General features: G+C 36.0%; 3 protein-coding genes across 7 annotated transcripts; 2 read left to right on the top strand and 1 right to left on the bottom strand.

Moving 5' to 3' along the window:
• The first annotated feature begins 132 nt into the window (after positions 1 to 132).
• On the top strand, positions 133 to 6,115 carry LOC140046853 (aqualysin-1-like). Of its 2 annotated transcripts, XM_072091575.1 has the most exons (9): positions 133 to 495; positions 1,204 to 1,314; positions 1,889 to 2,091; positions 2,958 to 3,074; positions 3,626 to 3,752; positions 3,900 to 4,006; positions 4,557 to 4,698; positions 4,973 to 5,157; positions 5,675 to 6,115. In XM_072091575.1, the coding sequence occupies exons 3-9, from the start codon at positions 1,981 to 1,983 to the stop codon at positions 5,996 to 5,998; spliced, it is 1,113 nt and encodes a 370-aa protein (XP_071947676.1). In that variant the 5' UTR covers positions 133 to 495; positions 1,204 to 1,314; positions 1,889 to 1,980; the 3' UTR covers positions 5,999 to 6,115. The 2 variants fall into 2 exon arrangements, with proteins under 2 accessions (XP_071947676.1, XP_071947677.1); XM_072091576.1 differs by lacking the exon at positions 1,204 to 1,314.
• A 5,979-nt stretch (positions 6,116 to 12,094) lies between these two features.
• Positions 12,095 to 13,909, bottom strand: LOC140046851 (H/ACA ribonucleoprotein complex subunit 2-like protein). Its single transcript, XM_072091572.1, has 4 exons — positions 13,678 to 13,909; positions 13,335 to 13,404; positions 13,111 to 13,216; positions 12,095 to 12,409 (listed from the first exon to the last, which is right to left on the bottom strand). Exons 1-4 carry the CDS (start codon positions 13,835 to 13,837, stop codon positions 12,284 to 12,286), a joined length of 462 nt encoding a protein of 153 aa, XP_071947673.1. The 5' UTR covers positions 13,838 to 13,909; the 3' UTR covers positions 12,095 to 12,283.
• Positions 13,910 to 14,161: 252 nt separating this feature from the next.
• LOC140046849 (poly(U)-binding-splicing factor PUF60-like) lies at positions 14,162 to 25,342 on the top strand. 4 transcript variants are annotated; one of them, XR_011844875.1, is made up of 13 exons: positions 14,162 to 14,291; positions 14,994 to 15,207; positions 17,698 to 17,903; positions 18,042 to 18,314; positions 18,849 to 18,976; positions 19,090 to 19,161; positions 19,531 to 19,633; positions 19,933 to 20,034; positions 20,717 to 20,873; positions 22,866 to 23,098; positions 23,429 to 23,618; positions 24,194 to 24,352; positions 24,468 to 25,342. XR_011844875.1 is itself a non-coding variant. In XM_072091569.1 (12 exons), the coding sequence occupies exons 1-12, from the start codon at positions 14,235 to 14,237 to the stop codon at positions 24,298 to 24,300; spliced, it is 1,842 nt and encodes a 613-aa protein (XP_071947670.1). In that variant the 5' UTR covers positions 14,162 to 14,234; the 3' UTR covers positions 24,301 to 25,342. The 4 variants fall into 4 exon arrangements, 3 of the variants coding, with proteins under 3 accessions (XP_071947670.1, XP_071947672.1, XP_071947671.1); XM_072091569.1 differs by having other exon boundaries at positions 24,194 to 25,342; XM_072091571.1 differs by lacking the exon at positions 14,162 to 14,291 and having other exon boundaries at positions 15,106 to 17,404; positions 24,194 to 25,342.
• The last annotated feature ends 548 nt before the right edge of the window (positions 25,343 to 25,890 follow it).

Here is a 25,890-nt window from a genome sequence, read left to right as displayed (position 1 = left end):
GCCGCTATTAAAAAATAGAAATATTCATAAAGTTTTACATTTATATTTTATCGTCAGACTTCCCAACTTGGAAAACTGAAATATGGGGAAGAGTTTGAAAGCATGTTCAAACTATAGAGGGTGCTATAATATTTTGAAAATTACCTTAAACTAGTTAGGTCGCTATTAAAAAATATATTGGCGTCTAGAATATTAGATTAAAATGTCAAGAAAAATATCGGGAAACTATCGCCATAATTATCGAAATATTTTTTTGTTTATCCAAAATAAAGCGAGAAAATTATATTTTATGCGGAATATCGGGAGACTTCCGCTATAATCGGGAGAGAATTGCATCATTTTGTTTTTTCTAAGGACCCTCCTCAACCCTCAAATAAACACTAAAAACCAGTTGAACAATACTGCATACAGTAACTGAGAAAATGACTGGCTAACAATCATGCTAACAATGCAGAATGACTGTTAGACTTGATAGCCGGTTGGCGCATCATAAAAGTGAGTTTGTCATCTCACTTAATATAACAAGCTGTCCTTTTTAAGATATAATAAAATAATTATTGTATAGACCTGAAATATTTGGAGACTATATCGCCATGCATTATTGGTATATCGCCCTGCATTATTAGGATATCACCCCATGCATTATTGTGAAAATACCATGCATTATTGAGATATCACCCCATGCATTATTGTGAAAATACCATGCATTATTGGGATATCACCCAATGCATTATTGGGATAATACCATGCATTATTGGGATATTACCCCATGCATTATTGTGAAAATACCATGCATTATTGGGATATCACCCCATGCATTATTGGGAAAATACCATGCATTATTGGGATATCACCCAATGCATTATTGGGATAATACCATGCATTATTGGGATATCACCCCATGCATTATTGTGAAAATACCATGCATTATTGGGAAAATACCATGCATTATTGGGATATCACCCCATGCATTATTGGGATAATACCATGCATTATTGGGATATCACCCAATGCATTATTGGGATAATACCATGCATTATTGGGATATCACCCAATGCATTATTGGGAAAATACCATGCATTATTTGGATAATTGAGATATATAGATATAATAGTTATTTTAAAACCTTGGGTAAGCCTATATACTCTAAAAGTCTGGTTAATCGGTTAAAATTAAACTTTGAGATGCTTTTTTTCTCAATAGTATGGTACCTCCCCTCCGAGTAAACTGGGTCCACCCCAGCAATAAATACATCTGCAAGTGAATAAATATAGTGCTTTATATTTGTACTCTTTTGCTTTTACTGTAGATTCGGTGAGTTTAAACAATTTTACAAATTATCATTAATTTTGACAATAGTTATTATTTTAGTAAAAAAATAAAGTAGTGTACAAGTACAATCTTTTAGACATCAGGTTTCGTTCTTTTTGTACTTTTGTAGTACGGCCTAATAATGTAACTACAAATGTAAAAATGTCAAGCTAGGTATGTTATAACATAATCAATTGAGTATGGTTATAATAATAATGATTTTGTTACATAGACCCAAACATCCAGTGGTATGTTTGTTTCTGCAGGACTTTTAAAATGTCTTTTTAGTTTTCGGAGACAGGCAAGCCTTGTACAACCTTTATATGTGTTCTTCCTTATACAGGGATTAGAATGATTTATTATCTATCTACCTTAAATATTCATAATTTGAATACTCTGTATATAATATGGACAGTTTGTGTCTGAAATACGAGAAATTATAACTCAGTATCTGTGATGTCATTGTGTGGGAAATGAACATATTTCAAAGATATATACCTACACATATGTTTCAATTTGTTCATTTAGATAAAATTTAATGTGTACTTTAATTGGGTTATTATTATTTTATCTTTAGATTACATGAGATATGTGCCTATAAAAAGGGATGCGTTCTAGTGTTGAGATCACACTTCAATCGTTGTACTACAACCGATAACAAGAAACAAGATGCGTTGCTTCATTGTACTTCTCCTCGCCACTGTTGCATGTGCTAAGCTTGCACCTCTCCACACTCATGGAGCTGACAGAATCCCAGGCAAATACATCGTTGGACTCAAGGTAAAACAATATTTTCTTCTTACTTTACATCATGGTTTTTCATCTTCCTATTAAACCATGCTCTAAGTTTGGTCTAAGTAAATCCCTTACCTATCCAGGCTTTGGTCTGAGTAAACTCCCAACCTATCCAGGCTTTGGTCTGAGTAAACTCCCAACCTAAGCAGGCTTTGGTCCGAGTAAACTCCCTACCTATGCAGGCTTTAGTCTGAGTAAACTCCTTACCTATGCAGGCTTTGGTCCAAGTAAACTCCCAACCTATCCAGGCTTTGGTCTGAGTAAACTCCCAACCTAAGCAGGCTTTGGTCCGAGTAAACTCCCTACCTATGCAGGCTTTAGTCTGAGTAAACTCCCTACCTATGCAGGCTTTGGTCTGAGTAAACTCCTTACCTATCCAGTCTATGGTTTAAGTAAACCCCCTACGTATCCAGGCTTTGGTCTCGGTAAACTCCCCTACCTATGCAGGCCTTGGTCTGAGTATACAGTACTCCCTACCTATTTAGGCTTTGGTCTGAGTAAACTCTCTACCTATGTAGGCTTTGGTCTGAGTAAACTCCCTACCTATCCAGGCTTTGGTCTAAGTAAACTCACTACCTAAGCAGGCTTTGGTCTGAGTAAATTTCCTACCTACAGTATGCATGTTTTGATCTGAGTAAACTCCCTAATGCCGGCTTTGGTCTGAGTAAACTCCCCACCTACAGTATTACATATGAGTTTGATAATTCCCTCGCACCAGACAAGGTCCTATTATTAAACATCTAACAAATTTAAAGTTTGTGATGTACTTAGATGTGTAAAATCCCCTCCAAGTGACGCCCACTGTTATTGTTATTATTTAAGGCTTATTTTCTGCTTATTCTATTTCACAGGATGATGCAAATGTCGACAATGTTGTTTTCGCAAGTAACCTAAAAGCAAAAATCTTGAAGAAATTGCAAACTGTCAAAGCCATTGTAGCCGAACTTGATGATGAGGCTGTTAATGCGGTAAGTACACTAGCACGGATTCACTAGTATATCTATTATAAAATGGTGTATCCTATAATTGTTTCAATCAGGGGCGGATCAAGGATTGTGAAATAGAGGGGGTCCAGGGCATAAAGATGACAGTGAGTATGTGTGGGGAGCTTGTGGTGATTAATTAATTAAATGACAACTCTAGTACGCCTACTCTCGCACATCAAATTCATGATTACTAGCTGGTGAAAAATTACACTCAGCAAAACTATTATACTTTTTCTACACATGTTTGTGTATGTTAGATACGCATGATGTCTGTATGTGAACCACCTGGGACAGGGAAATACATTCGGAGAATGTAATTTTAGTGGGGTTCTAAAACAATCAAACAAACACAAAACACAAATTTGAAAGCCAAATATATCAACATTAACGACTAAAAAATCAACCTAACCCCTAAATAAACAGAAGCCAACCCTCTAAATAATACAGTATTTTCCCAAACACAAATAATGCAGCTGATATCGATGGACCCATCAAATGAGTGACAAAAATATTTCTTTTATATCGACTCACAGATCCGTGAAGTTGAGGGCGTCGAGTACATAGAAGAAGACAGCATCGTAAGAGCTCAGGCTGTCACATGGGGACTTGATCGTGTCGATCAAAGAAACCTTCCATTAGACGGAGATTTCTCAGTTAGCGGTAGGGAGCAATGCTTTTTTATTTATAAAATATTTATTATTTAAAAATCTGTAAATGTGCAATTGAGCAGTAGGATAGATTAGTAAGACTAATGTGTCAAAACATTATATGACATTTTGTAAATTAATTAATTTAATTTTTTGGTAGGAACTGGTAGCGGTGCTAATATCTACGTCATAGATACTGGCATTAACCCAACTCACAACGATTTTAGTGGACGTGCTGCTGTAGCATACGATGCCAGAGACGGTGATGTAAGTCTTAAATATGGTAGTGATATGCCTAAATATGGTAGTGATATGACACCATCATGTCCATATATGGGCACATCACGTTTTTTTGTCACATAAATTTTGATATTGTAGACAGAGCTTTATAGATAAATAATGAATTTGTGTCCAGCATATCTATTTATTGACATATGGCTTATTATTTTTAAAATTAACAGCAGCCAATGTTATGTATTCATATGAATCAACCAAAATGGTTATTTGCTAAATTGTTTTAATATTAGAATTCAAAATGAACTCTAAACTATACATTAAATTTCTGTATCCAATTCATTACATTAAACCAGTAATTAGAAACATGTGTGTGCTACGTTTCGACTTTGTTTCGACAAATCTTCATCTGGTAATTACTGGATGTTAGTGGCTGTTAAGAGTAGCTTTGCTAGTTGTGGAGCAGCGCCTCCAACACATGCACGCATCTAACTACTGGTTTATGTACAGAATTGTATACAGATAAAAAAAACTAGATGAAAACCTTTTTCGAAGATATGCATTAAATTGTAATTGATTATAGGGTGTTGACTGTAACGGACACGGAACCCATTGCGCTGGAACCACCGCTAGTAACACCTGGGGTGTAGCCAAGGGAGCTAAAGTATACGGTGTTAGAGTTCTTGGATGTCTCGGATCTGGTAGCAACAGTGATGTTGTAGAGGGTAAGATCTTTGTAAATTGTACACAATAATATTGAAACTTTGATAAAGATGCTGGGACTTCTAAAAAATCTAAATGAATTATGATGCATAAATCTGTTTTTCTTTTTGAATGCTTTTAATTTACTTGTACTGTACCTCAGTCATAAATGTATTCTATAAGATGATTTACAGGAAATAAATATTGAAATAAAGATTCTAAATTAATTATATAAATCTATGTTTTTTAATTGTAAGATGATTTACAGGAAATAAAATAAAACTTTTACTATTATAGGTATTGATTGGGTTGCATCCAATGCCAAACATCCAGCTGTGGCATCCATGTCTCTTGGAGGAGGAGCTTCAATCTCCACCGACAGAGCAATCACACGTCTTGCCAATGCTGGTGTCGTCGTTTCTGTCGCTGCTGGTAATGACAATGCTGATGCCTGTAACTACTCACCAGCTAGAAGCAGTGATGTAAGTATAATTTATAGCTATAGCTTTAAGGGTAGTCTAGGTTCTAGACCGTGTTTCCAATATTTGCAAAAAGCTGCGCAAATATTTGTACATATGGCCTTTCATATGTATAATACTTGAGCTCACTTTCCAGACAAAAATCAAAACACTGACAGTGGACTAACATAAAAAAGAAAATAAATACAGACTTGGGACAGGTCTAGGCCAGAGGAATGCACATGTTTCAGTGTTGGCATTGCATGTGCATACACTCAGCTCATCAAACCGAGGTTGGCATAGGTCATAAGTACGTGGCAACCTATATGTATATATGTTGACACTGTTTAAAAGATAAAGATGAAAGAAGTTCCTACCAAATGTAACAAAATAATGAGATTAGAGAATTAGAAGCACTGATCAATTTCTACTTAAGTGCATCAAGATGAAATAAATGTATTAAACATCCCTAAAAATGTCCTGTAAATGTTGATTATTTTGTTACAAAACTAGAATATTTCAACATGAATTATTATTGCAGGCCATCACTGTAGGAGCTACAACAATCTCTGGTACCTGGAGCTCTTATGATGACAGATCATCATTCTCCAACTATGGATCATGCGTTGACATTTTCGCTCCAGGCTCTGACATCACCTCCACTTGGCACAACAGCAACTCTGCCACCAACACCATCAGTGGTACATCCATGGCTTGCCCACACGTCTCTGGTGTGGCAGCTGTCCATCTTGGTAATGGATACAGTGCTAGCGCAACCAGCTCTAAGATTATAAGTGATGCTACTGCCGATGCTGTTAACAATGTTGGCACTGGATCTCCAAATCTTCTCCTTTATCTGGCATAAAGATCAGTAGATTATTACCATAAAAGAAAGCTGCAATGCAGTTGACATAGTGAAGTTATTTAAATTAAAAATTAGAGATGTAATTACTGTTGTTGATAATAAAGAATGATTATGTAATGATGCAAACACTGTGTCCATTTCATTGTTCATTTTAACAATTCATGTGAGCAATAGAAGTTACATTTTAAGATGGGTTCATGTTTTTATCTGAAATGTCACTACACAGTCCTGAAGGACCGGTGTGTACCCTGCAAATTTAGTCTGTTAATTAATTGTTAAGGAATGATTAATTACCCAGTTCTCAAGGGACGGCAAATCGCAGTAATTTGACTAATTACAACACAAAGGATCATCAGAACTGCTAAGTGTGTGCCTACGGTATTACATTTTGTCCAAGTGAAAACCAAGCTTTACCTACCCTATGGTTTAAGTGATCTCCGCTACCTATGGTTTAAGTGATCTCCGCTACCTATGGTTTATGTGATCTCCCTACCTATGGTTTAAGTAATCTCCACCCCTATCTATAATTTATGTGATCTCCCATACCTATGGTTTAAGTGATCTCCACCCGTACCTATAGTTTAAGTGATCTCCCCTACCTATGGTTTAAGTGATCTCCCCTACCTATAGTTTAAGTGATCTCCCCTACCTATGGTTTAAGTGATCTCCCCTACCTATGGTTTAAGTGATCTCCCCTACCTATGGTTTAAGTGATCTCCCCTACCTATGGTTTAAGTGATCTCCCCTACCTATGGTTTAAGTGATCTCCCCTACCTATGGTTTAAGTGATCTCCCCAACCTATGGTTTAAGTGATCTCCCCTACCTATGGTTTAAGTGATCTCCCCTACCTATGGTTTAAGTGATCTCCCCTACCTATGGTTTAAGTGATCTCCCCTACCTATGGTTTAAGTGATCTCCCCTACCTATGGTTTAAGTGATCTCCCCTACCTATGGTTTAAGTGATCTCCCCTACCTATGGTTTAAGTGATCTCCACCCCTACCTATAGTTTAAGTGATCTCCCTACCTATGGTTTAAGTGATCTCCGCTACCTATGGTTTATGTGATCTCCCTACCTATGGTTTAAGTAATCTCCACCCCTATCTATAATTTATGTGATCTCCCATACCTATGGTTTAAGTGATCTCCACCCCTACCTATAGTTTAAGTGATCTCCCCTACCTATGGTTTAAGTGATCTCCCCTACCTATAGTTTAAGTGATCTCCCCTACCTATGGTTTAAGTGATCTCCCCTACCTATGGTTTAAGTGATCTCCCCTACCTATGGTTTAAGTGATCTCCCCTACCTATGGTTTAAGTGATCTCCCCTATCTATGGTTTAAGTGATCTCCCCTATCTATGGTTTAAGTGATCTCCCCTACCTATGGTTTAAGTGATCTCCCCTACCTATGGTTTAAGTGATCTCCCCTACCTATGGTTTAAGTGATCTCCCCAACCTATGGTTTAAGTGATCTCCCCTACCTATGGTTTAAGTGATCTCCCCTACCTATGGTTTAAGTGATCTCCCCTACCTATGGTTTAAGTGATCTCCCCTTCCTATGGTTTAAGTGATCTCCCCAACCTATGGTTTAAGTGATCTCCCCTACCTATGGTTTAAGTGATCTCCCCTACCTATGGTTTAAGTGATCTCCCCTACCTATGGTTTAAGTGATCTCCCCTACCTATGGTTTAAGTGATCTCCCCTACCTATGGTTTAAGTGATCTCCCCTACCTATGGTTTAAGTGATCTCCCCTACCTATGGTTTAAGTGATCTCCACCCCTACCTATAGTTTAAGTGATCTCCCTACCTATGGTTTAAGTGATCTCCGCTACCTATGGTTTATGTGATCTCCCTACCTATGGTTTAAGTGATCTCCCCTACCTATGGTTTAAGTGATCTCCCCTACCTATGGTTTAAGTGATCTCCCCTACCTATGGTTTAAGTGATCTCCCCTACCTATGGTTTAAGTGATCTCCCCTACCTATGGTTTAAGTGATCTCCACCCCTACCTATAGTTTAAGTGATCTCCCTACCTATGGTTTAAGTGATCTCCGCTACCTATGGTTTATGTGATCTCCCTACCTATGGTTTAAGTAATCTCCACCCCTATCTATAATTTATGTGATCTCCCATACCTATGGTTTAAGTGATCTCCACCCCTACCTATAGTTTAAGTGATCTCCCCTACCTATGGTTTAAGTGATCTCCCCTACCTATAGTTTAAGTGATCTCCCCTACCTATGGTTTAAGTGATCTCCCCTACCTATGGTTTAAGTGATCTCCCCTACCTATGGTTTAAGTGATCTCCCCTACCTATGGTTTAAGTGATCTCCCCTATCTATGGTTTAAGTGATCTCCCCTATCTATGGTTTAAGTGATCTCCCCTACCTATGGTTTAAGTGATCTCCCCTACCTATGGTTTAAGTGATCTCCCCTACCTATGGTTTAAGTGATCTCCCCAACCTATGGTTTAAGTGATCTCCCCTACCTATGGTTTAAGTGATCTCCCCTACCTATGGTTTAAGTGATCTCCCCTACCTATGGTTTAAGTGATCTCCCCTACCTATGGTTTAAGTGATCTCCCCAACCTATGGTTTAAGTGATCTCCCCTACCTATGGTTTAAGTGATCTCCCCTACCTATGGTTTAAGTGATCTCCCCTACCTATGGTTTAAGTGATCTCCCCTACCTATGGTTTAAGTGATCTCCCCTACCTATGGTTTAAGTGATCTCCCCTACCTATGGTTTAAGTGATCTCCACCCCTACCTATAGTTTAAGTGATCTCCCTACCTATGGTTTAAGTGATCTCCGCTACCTATGGTTTATGTGATCTCCCTACCTATGGTTTAAGTAATCTCCACCCCTATCTATAATTTATGTGATCTCCCATACCTATGGTTTAAGTGATCTCCACCCCTACCTATAGTTTAAGTGATCTCCCCTACCTATGGTTTAAGTGATCTCCCCTACCTATAGTTTAAGTGATCTCCCCTACCTATAGTTTAAGTGATCTCCCCTACCTATGGTTTAAGTGATCTCCCCTACCTATGGTTTAAGTGATCTCCCCTACCTATGGTTTAAGTGATCTCCCCTACCTATGGTTTAAGTGATCTCCCCTACCTATGGTTTAAGTGATCTCCCCTACCTATGGTTTAAGTGATCTCCCCTACCTATGGTTTAAGTGATCTCCCCAACCTATGGTTTAAGTGATCTCCCCTACCTATGGTTTAAGTGATCTCCCCTACCTATGGTTTAAGTGATCTCCCCTACCTATGGTTTAAGTGATCTCCCCTACCTATGGTTTAAGTGATCTCCCCTACCTATGGTTTAAGTGATCTCCCCTACCTATGGTTTAAGTGATCTCCCCTACCTATGGTTTAAGTGATCTCCCCTACCTATGGTTTAAGTGATCTCCCCTACCTATGGTTTAAGTGATCTCCCCTACCTATGGTTTAAGTGATCTCTCCAACCTATTACATGTTTGATCCTCATGAACTCTCCTAAAATGGCCTATTACAAAATGGGTCTACTTTCTATAGCTAATAACCCCTTTTAAAACTAAGACCTGCTGTTTTATTTTAATGGTTAAATACAGTTTAAAATTGTACCTTAGCACTAATGTGGACAAATCAGTGAGATAAACGAAGATGGCGGCCGTAAATGTGTTCAAAAACATTATTTAATATAAGAAATAATAATCTAATATAATACATTAAGACCACATAAATTACAACACATATTCTTGTATGCACAGTGAAGTTTCTATAAAATTAATTATATTGTTAATCGCAATGGAATTAATAATTTCTTGCTATATCTAGCATTTTTTGTATACGAGGATCATATAGAATGCGTTCGCGTTATACGCTTAACACGCTGCTATATAAAATCTTTGGGACAAATTGAATTAGAATCACACAAAAGTAAATAACTAGTAGAAATTACTGTATTGTAGCGATAAATCTTTATTTTTTAACAGACTTGGCTTTTCTTTCTTTAACATCCTATCCCATCGTATAATGTATGGTATGAAAAAACCCTAATTATAACCCACCCGATTGTATTCTTGCAGTTCGATTGGTTAATTAAGCATCACATGTCATTTGAAATTAGAGCAGTGGCGTAAGAGGCGGGGGGGGGGGGGGGGGCAGGGGGGCGGAATACCCCCCTGGCGGATTTTACCGGGTTGAGAAGCGTTCGATCGGGCTGGGTAACAAGTAAAAAAAATAAAATAAAATACAAAGAAGGGATAGAAGAAAGAAAATATAAGATAAGAATAAAATATACGATATATGATATGGCTTCAAAAATGAGTCACAGTACAGTATGATATTCAAGTAAGATGATATGAAATACACAAAATCCTGACTGACAACTCGTGGGAAGACGCACTGCTTATCAGTACATTAACATGCGGTCAGTTGACTGTGGTTTTTGGCGTCTTTTATCTAAGCCGCCATCGCGGGCATCTCATACACAATTGTGACGCTGTGCTGTGCGTGTGAGGCCACCTTAAAAAAATACACTCCTACTAATCGTATGTAACGCGCTAGCGATCAGCAAAATGAACGTACTTTCGTGGTTGGCTGTCACTCCAATACTCAATCTTTCACAGGCATACTAACACAACACTACGATTGTTTACTACAGGTCTAGTCAAGCCTTAATAAATTTAATTAATATAAATCGACATAAGAATATAAAGTATATTTTAACTAAAATATAAAAACCTAACACTAAATTTACAAGATAAATTCTATTTGATAACTGCTGAACATCGTGGCACAGAGCACAGTTGTTTGCTTGACATAAAAGGGTATTCCCCTACACAGGTCTCTGCGTGCGTGTGACGTGCCCAGCCAGCTGCTTGATAGTATAGAGAGAAAGCATGCAGCTCACGCAAGTGCAAGATGCAATGGTTGAGTGAATTCAGGGATCACCTTAATTCCATGGTTTGTTACCTAAACACCACATGATGGTGAATATGCCTGTTAAAGTCTCAATGATACGATCCCTTAATGTACCATGTTGTTGTTAGGAGGCTTAAAGGGAGGAGGGATCTAGCCTAGTTTCGGTCGGCAAGAGAATGCATTCCTCTGACAATTTAAGGTCGGCAATAAGGTCGGCAATTGAAATTCGTGGGCTGGAAATTTCACCAAATTATATAGTTCATAAACAAAAGAGTTTAGCCGGAAATGCGATTTGCGGCCATACATAGGCCTAGGCCTAATAGAGAAAAAATAATTCGAGGGTATGGTTCCACTAAACAATTTAACGATCCACCCCGCCGTCAAACCTGGTTACGGCCCTGTTTCAGTCTTCTAACCGGAAAAATTACTACCTTTGCCAGGTGCGGATCCAATGTTAGATTGGGTTTTCACATGTTCAAATGTTATGTCACCTGAGTTTTTAACGGTGGAAAATGTACGATCATTTTGCTGATTGCTGTGCAATAAATGGGAGTGTTATTTCCAGGCCAACTACTACTAGTTAGGCGCCATTTATCATGAATTTTATGTGCGAGAGTACCATTTCCGACGATCTAGGGGTGTCATTTACCAAAATTCGCTTCGCCACAGCCCCCACCATGGGGGGGCTGTGGCTCAAGTACTTGGTGTCTGGAAGGATTTTCCCCTCTTTGCCCCCCCCCCCCTGACAAGACCCCCTTGTTACGCGGCTGAATTAGAGCTACTGAACTGAAAAGTGGTATCTAGTGGTGATAATTTTAACATGCTCTATTATGCATGTTGATAATTTTTGTCATGTGATGCTTTTGAAATTCAACTTACTGTGCTGTCTATAACTGCCACGTCATCTAAAGGTGCACTGCTTTTTTTAATGGCCTACAGTCGTGATATCTAATAATATACATGATAATATAACATGATCTAAAGCATGTTTTTTTTTTCAATTTTAAACATTTTTGCTACGTGACGCTTTTGACTGACATTGTGAGCGCCGCACAACAACGTTGTAAAACAAATAATGAACTTGTTTTGTATTCGTTGAATGGAGAGAATATTTCATTTGATTAAAAATTGACTGCTCTATTTTCAACTCGCCTCCGCCTCGTTTCATAAACATTATTTAATTATGACACAACAAATTTTTCACTCTCTTTCCTGCTAAAACCAAACTTTATTCAATTTAAACTGATGGTTAGTGTAAATATTATATACAAGTAAAACAAAACAATCTACAGTATAGAGTCTTTAGTACCTGGTGATTTTGTGTTTTTACAAACTTATTTTTACCCCTTATTCAGTGTGAATGTTATGACACATTTATATTGGTAATGGCATTGATTTTAAACTACTAAAACATTTGTCATACACTTCTTGGTATTCTTCATGTGGTTTCACCATGATACAACAAGTTGGTCTCTTGATTCCTGTTGCTGATCCCAAGTCCTGCAATTAATTAAAATTTGATTTAAATCATTTAATAATGTACATTATTTAATTAATGTTATTTAATTTATCTAAAGTTACACTACTGTATTTATTAGAGCGCCGTTCCGCAACCTATGGATCGCGACAACAAATTGATGGGTCGCGAAATTGTTTCAGATACTGAAACTTGTTATCAACTATACACTGATCTATATGTGAAATGTTCTCAGTTTTATAGAATCTGTAAGATCAAATACGCAATGTTGGGTCGCGAAAGTTCCCAAAATAGGATTATGGGGTTGCGGTCAAAAAAGGTTGCGGAACGCTGTATTAGTTAGAGCACTTTCAGATTTCAACATTTTCAGTGAAATGTGCATACCAATTAACATACAGTACGGAGGACGGATACTGTATTAACCCTAACTTTTTTAACATAAATATTAAATGTTACATTACTTGTGTTTATTATTATGGCACTTTCAGATTTCAACATTTATATTGAACAGTGCATACTGATTAACCTACAGTACAAGATGGATACTGTATTATTAACCATAATTGTTTACCCAGTAGTGAGGTGCAATAGTATACTAACGATTTTAAAGGTTATTGTTACAATTTATAAAATTTACTTTTTAGTTAAACCTATAGACTTACATATGAAACTAGAATATAAAAAAAAAGTTTTTATTATTAATATAATATAGCAATATAATTACCCGCTTGGATGGTACATAAGCATATGGAATTTTGTTTTCCTCACAAACACATGGAAGATGACACATGACTTCTATTGGAGTGATGTCACCAGCGAACACGACAAATCTGAAAACACAATCAATATTTTATTTATGTACGTCAGTGGTTTTTTTCATGGCTTTTTCTTATTAATTATTGTTTTCAAGTCATTTATATTTACAAACAAACTATCAGTGTTTCTTACCCAGTTTCACCCTTTCTAACAAATTTTTGAATTTCTTTTACTCCTCGTCTGACCATTTTTTTCTTTGAAGCTATAATAAAAAAAAGTGATGTTTCCTTCCAAATTATTCATATTATTTATTTAATTAAATAAATATATTAGTTTTGTAGTTTGATTAATTTATACAGTACAGTATTATTTGGTCGAGACCCTATTCCAAGCCGGTCTAGGCTATCTATCCACCCCTCCGAGTCCTGCTATTACTGGGGAAATAGATAGGTCTACGGGGGCCTAAACTATACTATATTACTAAATACTAGCCTAGGCCTATAGGCCTAGCCCTAGTCCCTCCTACATAGCTTACCTTTCTTTATAGTTTTGTATAGCTTTTTAGCTAGTTTCTCTGAAGCTAATGGGTTTGCAATTGGTGACAGGTTCTCTGAGAGTTCTTCGTAGCTCTTTGTTTCCTTATCCTCTTCTACCATTGTATCATCATTCTCATTTACTTTTTCTGATTTACCCATTTTTCTTAATATTTATTTATTTTATACAAAACACGTGCGATCGAGGAAACTTGACCCACGCACTGTGTAGTATGTGTGTATTTCTTGGATAAATCAACAAATTAAATAATTATATAAGTGAGGAATAATATACAGTTTTGACAGCTACAATTTAAATATTTTTATAAGCCCTATGAAAAAAATAAATTTTAGTTATCTAAACTATAAAATAATTGTTTTGTTTATTAATTTCATTATATAAATTAATTTATTGAAAGAGCCCTTAAAATATGTTTGTTGGTGCGTGGTGGCGTCGAAAAAGATAGAGTCGAGTGTACACTATCTCTTTGTTTTGGTGTAGTGGAGTAAATAATTTGTGTGTGTGTGTTACATAGTATTATACGAGTCAAAAAGAGGAATGATGGCTGATGCCCTTGATTGTTTCGAGAACAATATTATGGATGAAATTAACCCTGTAAGTAAATTTAAGAATTAAAACATACGCATTAAACCCTTTTAGTTGTGATAAAATGAATTTTTAAAAATACGAGCCTTGTCCAGCTAGGCCTAGAGGCTAAACTAGTTAGGCCCGGGTCTCTGTGTGTTGAGTGAGTTAATAGGCATAGATAGGCTTGCTTTAGTGGTACGACGTTGTTGCGATTCATATGAAACTATTTTTTTAGTATGTTAAGTTTATGGATAATAAATAAATACCCACCTTAACAATATATTAGGAGAGTCTACAAAGTATTTCATATAGAAAATAGTTATTTCCTTGAATAAATATACAGATGTTGATGGATTTAGATAACTGACCATTATAAATAGTGTAGGCCAACCCAAGATAGGCCTAGATCGCTAGACCTAGCCAGTAGGCCAGGGCTTCCTATCAAATCAGGGAAGATTCGGACCACCTTTGATGCACTATAAAATCCAGGAGGTTTCGGCCCAATTGCCCGAAATGCAACTTTTGACAGTATACTAACTTTTTGTGCCTGGTATTATGTGATAGTTTTAGTATCATTTTAAGCCATCTTTTGTATTGTATCATAATCATTCATGGTAATTTAAATAATTTGTCATACCAACATTCTGCTCTTATATACGGTAAATATATACAGTACCCATTCCATATTATTATTACTGTATAATTTTATTTATATAATATCTTTAATAGTCTATGCTGACGTCAGTGGATATGGCTGCAGATATGGCTGCAGATATGGAGCAACAGACAATGCTTGCACCAAGTGTACCCTTAAGCACAGCACCACTAATGCCAGTCATTGCCAGTGAACTGATCTCAAATGGCAATCCAGAACTTTCATCAATGGTTGGTCCTGCTGGTGAACCAGACTTTAGTATGATGATGCAAATGGAGCCTGTGAGTGGTATGTTTTTTTTTTCTATTAAGTTTAAACACTTTCAAATCCTTGCAAATTGTATGAAAATACCTAAAGTTGTAAGGAAAGCCAATGGTGGTGTAAAAGAAACAGGGAGAAATACATTTTGTTTGCGCATGCAAATAAGCAGGCTAAACTACTTTTAGTATTGTACTATTTGCAAGGATTAAAAAGGATTTATTTTTACTTGAATTGAAAACAACATTAATTCTAAAAAATGTTTATTAAGGTGAATTTCTGAGAAAAAAAAACACTATTTTTTTTCCACAGGAACTTTTTTATTCTTATTCCAATAATAATTTTTCTTTTTCTTTTTTCTCTGTTTTTGGAGTTTCTTTCAGAGTACATGTACTGTTAATAGCTTGAAGAGCCTACTGACACCTCTTTGGCTACCGAGATGATGAAGCCAACTCAGCGACTATAGGTTTTAACTAGTGTGTTTGTTAATGTGGCCCAGGGGGAACCATTTATCCCTAATAATAAAAAAAAGAAGAAAGAAAGAAGTTAAATTTGCCCATTCAAATTGCTAGGCTAGGTGGGTTGTTAACCCAAATGTGTGTACAGTAGATTTGAGTTTCCAGCCTTTTATAGTTTAAAGATAACAATTGTCTACAGTAGATTAATATGCAGTTTTCAACAAAATTATGAACTGATTCAAGCTCTGTCTACACTATCAAACTAGATTGACACAAAAGTGTGATATGCCCAATATAGTAGTGATGTGCTAAAATATGGTAGTGATATTCTTAAATATGGTAGTGATATGCTTAAATATGGTAGTGATCTGGATCTGGATGAATACTGACGAAGGACCACATCTGTCCATGTATGGGCACATCACATTTTTGTTGTCACATAAAGTTTGATTGTGTAGACAGAACCTTAGATTCTATATGTCATTAGAAATTAGTCATTTATCATACAACATACTGTACAAATTATTACAACACATTACATGTATGTTTGAGTCTTATTTTTAGTAACTGCTCAATTTAACATTTCTAATTAGTTATTAGTCATAAGGCCCGTGGATCTAAATATTATAAATTGTTGTTCATTGTGAAATTCCAAAGTGTCTATCGGTCTTATGACTTCAACTTCATTGAAATATAACATGCCTTCTTTTTTTGTGTCTTTTTTTTTCAATATGCAGCTTCCCTTCGTAGTACAGGTGACTGGAGCTAATTTCTGATGCTGGTTCTACAACTCAACTTTTATTGACGCTTCATTGTGATTCAACTCGTTTTCAAATTATTTCATAACCTAATAAAATGGAAAATTTAGACAATTTTCACAAGTCTGTTAACTAAATATGACTCGGTAACAAATGCTTACAACATTGTTTAAAATCAAGTGTGTCTTGCTAAATCCAAACACTTGCAATGTATATTCATGTGTGAATACGTCAATCAGACATGCATTACTATACGAATAATACTTGAATAATACGGCGTACTTGAGGGTATTTACAATGCAGCACCTAAATCGCATCAACACTTTAATGTACAATTGAGTGTGAAATCCCACCTATATTTAAGTAATAGATATTGCAATTCCTACCATACTAATTGGTTGATTTAAGATGAGCAAATTATTAAACTAGTTTAATATGCCGACAATTTTGAAACAATCTCATGAAACATCTGATTTAAGATAAGAAATATTTGTTAGGTCCTCAATGATAAAGAACAATAATTGTTACTGTTCCCCATTTTTTGTTTTTAAATGAAATTTTTCGGCAATGATACAAATGTTTTTTTTTTTTTTTGTTCCTTTTTAAGTTTTCCATTATTGTTATGACCATTGGTTATCTAGTCCGGTTTTGCAATATATATTTTTTCAATTGTTTTTGATAGTGGCCTGTTCAAATAATAAGATTATTATTAAATCTAAAGAAATTACACTATTCCATCTTCGTGAAAGAAAATCCATTTTGGAATTGTAAATTTTTTTTATTCCAGTTATGTTGTTTCCATGATATATATTTTTACATTTCTGAATAGCTTGTTTCTTCATAAGTTTTTCTTTTTTTGTGTGTGTTTAAAAATTTTGCAGTTTGCTGGCTGAGACATGATCAGTATAACTAGTAACGAATTACTGGAAAGTGAGCAACCATCAACAAGGCGCTCCTCGTGACCGTGGCCAGCTGATAGTTAGGCCCCGACGGTCCAAATTGATGTCTGTGGTAAAGACCTATTTGTAAAAACTGTCTTTCGGTTGTGAAGCACAAGTTATGGGAGTTTTTAGATTTTGTTGTTGGTGTTTGCGACTACTTACAGAAGCATACAAATATTTCATTTTTTATGCATGAATTAATTTGTTTAAAAAGCCTTTACATAATAAAACTTTCTGACGAATATTGTCTGATAAGAGTTAGATTGAAGGTTAAGATACAGTATAACAAATATTGTTAGCAGCTAAACGTTTTAATATAACTACCAATGAAGGTATTAATTTACAAGTTTTGACTTTGTTTAGATGTCCGTGCAAGGAGTCCTTCTCCGATGCCAATTCTTCCTCAAACTGGACCTGTTCTTGCTGGCCCAGGAGCTAAGAAGGAATCGCAAGGCCTCCCTAAACTGACCAATGATCAGCAGGACGCTTTGACCAGAGCCAAGAAATTTGCCATGGAACAGAGTATTAAGAGTGTACTTGTCAAGCAGACTATCGCCCATCAACAACAAGTTAGTTTTACACAATTTTATTACACACAATTTATAGCAACTTGCTTTGTTTTTGTTTAATGATGTATTGTAAATCAGTGTTTTGCATATTACTTATGTTATTTCCACCAAAATAATTATATTTATAATTTTTTACAGCAAATGTGTAACCTGCAAGTGGCAGCCCAGCGACAGCGTGCTTTGGCCTTGATGTGTCGTGTTTACGTCGGATCTATTAGCTTTGAGCTCCGTGAAGACACCATCCGCCAAGCGTTTTATCCATTTGGACCAATCAAAAGTATCAATATGTCCTGGGATTCGGTGACGATGAAACACAAAGGTTTCGCATTTGTCGAGTATGAATTGCCAGAAGCCGCTCAGCTAGCACTCGACCAAATGAACGGTGTTGTTATTGGAGGTCGAAATATTAAGGTACAGTATTTATTTATTTTATGTATACTGGGTGACCTCTGCAATAAAAGACTGGTCTCCCAGACGGCTCAGTTATGATAAGTGACTGTGAGTGACAGTGGCTGTGTTTGTACTAGTAAAGCCCTACTCGTTTTGAAAGATGTACTAGTTTCTTTAAAGTGCACATAAGCTAAATGTGTACACTGGACCTACGGTTTATAGTCCTTATCCGAGAAGACTCTTTCTACCACCAGAACCATGGAGTGAGTGAGCCTCAAACCCTTACTAGATATATTTAGGTTTGCGATGACAGTCAACCTAGTCATGTCAATTCATTGTGAGCAAAGTTACAGTGGATTCTAGGTGGAGATGATGACATGTAAGGCATTTGGAAACAAATTTGACCTAGAACCTTCTGCTACCTAACAAACTTTGCTGTGTGTCTCCATCGTAATTTAAATGTATGTTTATGATGGGGAAAAAGATAGATTAAATTTCTCTGTCTGGCAATTTTTTCCAGAGTGTTCAGTTAATTTATTATTGTTTACTTGATAGGTTGGACGTCCAAGTAATATGCCACAAGCCCAGCCAGTAGTAGACCAAATAAATGAAGAAGCAAAACAGTTTCCAAGAATATTCATAGCTTCCATACATCAAGACCTTTCATCAGAAGATATAAAAAGGTTAGAAATTAGTTTTTTAAGATAAAATTATAAAAATTTATTTTTCCCCTAAAAAGTTGTAATAAGCAATACTGCTATAAATAGTTAATTGTTATATTTTCTTGTTCTTGTAGTGTGTTTGAAGCATTTGGTAAAATCAAGGCGTGTGCTTTGCCTTGTGACCCAGCTACTCCTGGAAAACACAAGTAAGTTTCAATAATTCTTTCTTGTTAGATTACCCACCCTTTCTCAACTGATTCTTTTAATCTGCAGATGGAAGACTAGCTTCAATTTGTTTCATTACATGGGTCACTAAAACTATGGCACAGCCGTGACTTCTTCCCGAAAACTGTGTTTTAGGTCGTGGAACGCTGGTTAGCATGTGTTAGAAAGAATATTATCTATAAAGTTTGTTGGTTGGTCATATACACAAACTAATTTTAATCGACTTTAATATTCTTGTAGATCACACGAGTGCATTGAGAAATTTTAGTGGTGGTGCCTCAAAATCTTTTAGCTGACATTTTGTCTGTGTGTTCATACTCCTTTGATAAATAATACTTTTGTTTTTACAGAGGGTATGGTTTTATTGAGTATGATAAAGTGCAGTCTGCTGGTGATGCTATTAACTCTATGAATCTATTTGATCTTGGTGGTCAATACTTAAGAGTTGGACGGGTAAGTAGTTAATTCAGCCACATGCTGTTTTTATTTCTGTTCTTATTTTATGTTTTTAAAATGTTATTTGTCCAAAAACCTACAGCTCAAAGGAGATATAAATAAAATAAGCAAAAAAGTAACTAAAAAGTAAAACAGCCAGAAAAAATTGCTGAGCTTTCGGGCAATACTAGCCCTTCTTGAGTGTAAGCGAGTACTTGGACAAGATTGAGAAGCTAGTGCTGCCTGAATTACAAATGAATTACAGTATACTAGTGTCCCATGTCTAAATATTATATTTTTCGCTTCATTTCTTACAGGCAATAACACCACCAACTCCAGCTGCAGCTGTTCCCTCAGGGCCTGGTGGTCTTCCACCAGCAGCTGCTGTAGCTGCGGCTGCTGCAACCGCTAAGATTCAGGTATGCAAACTATACAGGCTAGGATCTATACAATCTGTAGTACAGTATATCAAAAAGACCAATTTGTTGTGTTATATACAGTGGTAAAAAACTAATAATTATTACACTTAAATATAGTTTGCACTCTAGGTGTTTATTTTGATTTAGTGAAATAAATATACAAAATATCATAGAAAAAGAAATCAATGTAAATATAATCCTCAGTTTTGGCCTAAAATCATCACATCTTTATTTATCCAATCCAGAGATAGATCATAGATTGATTTATGCACTTGTTAATTATTATATGTCGCACTATATAACCCCAGGGAGAGATACCTCATTTGTCCAATCATACCTTATGAATACCATGACACACACCCGTGTCAAAAAAGTGACTTACCTTTAGGTGACTATGTTGCACCCATTTTGAAGAACAATTGGTTGGTAAAGTGACACACCATTGCTCATTGATGTGACGTACCATTTTTGTATGCATCTCTGCGTCAATAATTATTTTTAAATGACGCACCCCTCCTGGGGGTCGTACAGTGGTTCATACAATTGACAAGTGCAACAACATGTCAAAAGAGCCCAGAACCAGAAAAATTAAAAAGATGGAAAGTGTAGTGTATATATAATATATATTTTTTTAATTTGAGACCTGCAAATCTCTTACTAATTAGTAAAAACTTATTTATAGGCATTAGATGCTGTCACAGGCCTGTCGTTACCAGGGTCTGGGCCGTCAACAGTAGGAATGGCAGTACCACCACCACCAACATTAGCTAACATGATAGCACCTACCAATTTACCGCAACCAATTCTTGCACCATCTCTACCAACTGCCATCATTACAGGTTTGCTAATTTTCATACAGTCAAACTCTCCCAATACCGTCTGGTATTTGAAATGTATTTTTAATGGTAAACATGAATTTAGAACTTTTTGGACTGCAAGAAAAGTCTGGTATTGGAAGAGTTGACTGTACTGATCAAGGCCATAGCGAGAGGTTAAAAACACACTAGGCAAAGATGCTTTAAATACAATTTTAATTATTAATGTAAAATATGACAATATGGGTCGTGTCACCACAAAAGGAGCCTTGTGTTGAAATTAAATTTTTTTAATTTTTATTATAATATTAATCTCCATTCTTTAAGCTTTCCAAAAATATGTAACTTGCTTTATATTTCTTTCAAGGCAATTAAGATATGACCCGATTTCAACAAAGCACTTCCGAATTCAATAGATTATCAACAATTAGAAAACAGCCTTTGAAGTTCAGTGGACCATTACATTGGTTCTATTCAATATCCACAACACTTCTCCTTGGATACCATTAGTTATTATTAATGGATCTACATGAAATTTTACACACTTAAAGAATGAATACGAATAAAGATTACACTTTAATTTCTTTCAATTTTATTATCATCTTCATATATAAAATCAACAATTAAAAATGCATAATTATGTTGATTAATGGATTATTTTGAGCACACAATCTGTTAACATAACTCACTTCTACTCTAGATCATGATTAGGCCTATACAAATTCTTACACATTCTTATTCGTTTTCAATAACTATCCTCGCCGTCAGAATCTTCGTCTATCCCCATCCAGTCTTTAGTATCCTCATCCTCATCTTCACTTACCCCATTTTCTTCAGCCCCTCACCGAGTAAAAAAATCCTGAATGTATGTAGGCCTCTAGTCGCTTAACAGGGGCCGGGCCGCATCGTCAGCATTAGCAAGAAGGCCAGCATTTAAAGCGTCAGCTATGACTTTTTCCGATCGTTCATTATCAGAATTAGACATTTCTATTAATTATATCAAACTACTAATTCGAATGATGCAAAAGAATTATAGTATAGTTTATTAAAAGATTGTAAATTATAACACGAAAGTAGAACAATAATCTAGCACACTGTAAACCTCGTGCGAACAGCTTACCAAGGAAGTAAACAATACGTCTACGCATGCTCACATGTGATTGACCAATCAGAGGACGCGATTAGTCCCTTTTGTTTGGCTGTATCTAAGGCCGAAGCCTTTATAAAAGTGATTGTGATTGGACTATGATTGCAAATACAAATGTTTATTCATGATATTCTGAAAGATGACGTTTCAAGCTTTAAAACCATACCAGTTGTGACGGGTTTCCAATGTTGGAAAGGCGAGAACATTCGATTGAAAAATAGGGTAGATTTTTGGCCGTTTACGACTGAAATCGTCAGAATTCCACACAAAACCTTACAACATTGTCTATAAAAACGTCAAAATTTATGTATTTTGGAACAAAATTAAGTTTTAATAATTAAGGAAAAGTAAACTATAATAGTTAAATATGTCGAATATGTAAAAAAAAAAAAAAATTATTTTCAGTCAAAATTGACTATTCCAACTTTCAAAGCTAATTATAGCAATATAGCTTTTGCGACACAAGGCTCCTTTCGTGATGACGCGACCCATATGTGCTGGGGGGTTGGGGTGGGTGGTGAAAATCAGACGAGACGAGCTCTGCCGCATACTGGCTACGGCCCTGCTGATAATGCATATAATTCTCACTGTTAAATGTTGTTTGGGTGACAAATCATTAGAGGTGTGCTACAAATTACACTCCCAAAGTGCTGTGAGTGTGCTGTTTGTATCTTGGTATGTGTACAGTAGAAGCTGTTGTTTCCATTTTCAGATGTTTGCACGATATCAGAAGCCAAATTGTAAATCAAGTAAAAAAGTGTATCCCAATGTCCTTGATGCTGACAATGAAATCATTGCATCGAAAGCTACCTATTGTTTATCAATATGAAATAAATAATATATATTAAATGCATTATTATATTCTTAAGGCGTTCCACCAGTTGTGACAACCACCGTACCAACCGCAATTATCATGCCAATGTCTTCGACCATTAACACCAGTATGTCGCCACCAGCTCCAGCTCCTGGATCCACAGCAGAAGAAATCAAGAAAAAGCTTGAAAAAGAAATGCCACAAACCTTGAGTGAGCAAGAGAATATGTCAATATCTGGAACGAACCAAAGGCATATGGTGATGCAGAGATTATTACGCAAGTCTGAGGTAAGTTTTAATCATCAAGTTTACAGAACGAGACAGTCTGTATAAAGAAACAAAATGGCTTGATTCCCACTTGGACACAACACAAGGACGTAATTGTGCCGCAGGTAATTTGACAAATTATGACGTGATGATAATCTGAACTGGTGCTTGGACAACTCACTTCCGCTGTACCTACGCGTGTTATGTGGAAATGGTAACCAAGCTTAACCTCCATCTATTATTATATTTTGAAAGCTTCGGTTGATAACATAAATATTGTGTATATAGATTTTTTTAAATACATGTTATTTAAATAGAAGATTGTATAATAAACTGCTTCTGTATTTTCAGTCAAATGTTGTGGTATTGAGAAACATGGTTGATATTTCTGAACTTGATGATGACTTGGAAGGTGAGGTGACGGAAGAATGTGGTCGATTCGGTGTTGTCAATCGTGTGATCATCTACCAGGAGCGCCAAGGTGAAGAAGAGGATGCTGAAGTCATCGTAAAAATATTTGTCAAGTTCAGTGAACCAGAGGGTAAGTAAATAAAATGATTTCAAACATAAGTGATCTGGTACTGGTACAAGTAACTGTCTACATCGAGACATCTGGTAAATGTTGAAATAAAGTTTGCGGTACACCATATATATTAGTTCTAAAAAGATTTGTTGCATTTCTCGACGCTTCGATCAATATTTTCATTCCTGATGACAATCAAAACATATTGAATGAAACTTTAACTAACTCTATATCAACATTGACATAAAATGATGTTGTACACAATAGTTTTTTTGTGTGTGTGTGACATAACAGACATTGCAATAAATTACACAAAGTAATCGGTAATAAACTAGGTCGGAACTCATAGACGAATGAAGCTGGCCCTGATGTAGTTGCATCTAGCAAGTTCAAGTTGACTTGTCTGCACAACTCAGTTCAGCGCTTAGCGGTTTTACAACATTAGGCGCTATATAAATCCAGGATATTATTATTATATTAACTTTATCAAGTACTAATGGTATCTTCCGATTATTCGGTGTGGTGTAAAAACATTTCTGAATTTGCAAATAATAATTTTAATACATTTGCCTTATGATTGTTTTGATTTGCAGAAGCCACCTCAGCCGTGGACAACCTGAATGGGAGATGGTTTGGTGGACGCATGGTACGAGCAGAAATTTTTGAAAAAGACAAATTTGAAGCAGGAGACTTCTCATGATTAAAGAAATACTGTAATTGTATCATGTATAATAATACTGTAATATGTAGAGCTGTGTCTGCACTATCAAAAAAAGTGTGATGTCCCCAAATATGGTAGTGATATGATATCATCATGTCCATGGGCACATCACATTTTGTTGTCACATAAAGTTTGATAGTGTAGACAAAGCTTTAGGACAATGTTGAAGATGATGATAATGTATTATAGATGTTTTCAGGAAACAAATTGTACAATTGGTTCCATCAAAACTTTATTCAATGTCCAACACGATCACCTTACTTTAATCTTAACAGTGGAATGTATTCGAGATATTCCCTATCTATCCCGTGCTTACCCTTCCTTTTTGGTGGCGCCAATATGCCCTCAGACACCCTTAATTGCAGGGCAATTGATGTAGTTACTTTTAGTATTATTATATTCATCTTGAGGGTCTTGGAAATAATTAATTGATATTTATTGAAAAGGCTAAGGAAAACGCCCTAAAAAAAAATGTCCTAGTATCTAAGTGAATAAAATTCCCTGAGTAAAGTGAAATACTTCATGTTTAAGGGAAATATGTCACTTGTGTGATTAGTGAATTGGTACACTTGGGTTATTGCAACTTTTTTGCATTTAACCGCAGGGTGTTTTGGTTATTAACAGCACGCAATATTATTCAAACCACTGGAGAATAATTATGGCACACTGTACCCTCACAAGATTCTGTAATCTTGTAAAATAATTGATGTTCAGTTGCTTTGAACGCTTCTTAAGAAATATGTATAATGTTAAACTGCAGTCATAAAATGATTTTAAAATGCAAGTTAGTTTAATTTTAGATCTTGTCTTTATGTTGAATTTCTTACTGTAATGGTATAGTACTCTGTACAGGTGTTAAAGGAATGCACAACAAAACATGTTAAAATGAACTATCTCTCTGTACAACAGCAAATCGGTTTTCTTTTCTTACTCTTGTCTGTATAATATTGAAGATTTTCAACCATTGTATTGTATCATGTTTCATGTTAACAAATGTATATTAAATTTTTTATAAAAGTGATATTGGAGTGTATAGTTGTTTCTTAGTGATGAAAGCTGATCTTTATCATACTACAGTTGTATTGAATAAAAACACATTAACTCAAATTCTGTACAATGACCACCAAGACAAGTACAACCTGCATAACTATGGACAATGACCACCTGGAAAACCCAAACAATTACTATTACTGTACTACATGTGAAAACTACCCCCTGGACAACCCAGAAAATTACCACTACTACACCTGAAACACTACCTGCTGGACAGTGAACATCTGCGCAACTACCTGCTGGACAATGACCATCTTGGCAATTACCTGCTGGACAATGACAATCTGGGTAACTACCTGCTGGACAATAACCATCTTGGCAACTACTTGCTGGACAATGTCCATCTGGGCAACTACTTGCTGGACAATGACCATCTTGGCAATTACCTGCTGGACAATGTCCATCTGGGCAACTACTTGCTGGACAATAACCATCTTGGCAATTACCTGCTGGACAATGACCATCTGGGCAACTACCTGCTGGACAATGACCATCTTGGCAATTACCTGCTGGACA

This window comes from Antedon mediterranea, chromosome 4 (genome assembly GCF_964355755.1).
Source record: "Antedon mediterranea chromosome 4, ecAntMedi1.1, whole genome shotgun sequence".
In the NCBI taxonomy this organism is placed as follows: domain Eukaryota; kingdom Metazoa; phylum Echinodermata; class Crinoidea; order Comatulida; family Antedonidae; genus Antedon; species Antedon mediterranea.
Note: the sequence above shows the minus strand (reverse complement) of the source record. Positions and strands in the feature narration are given on the sequence as shown.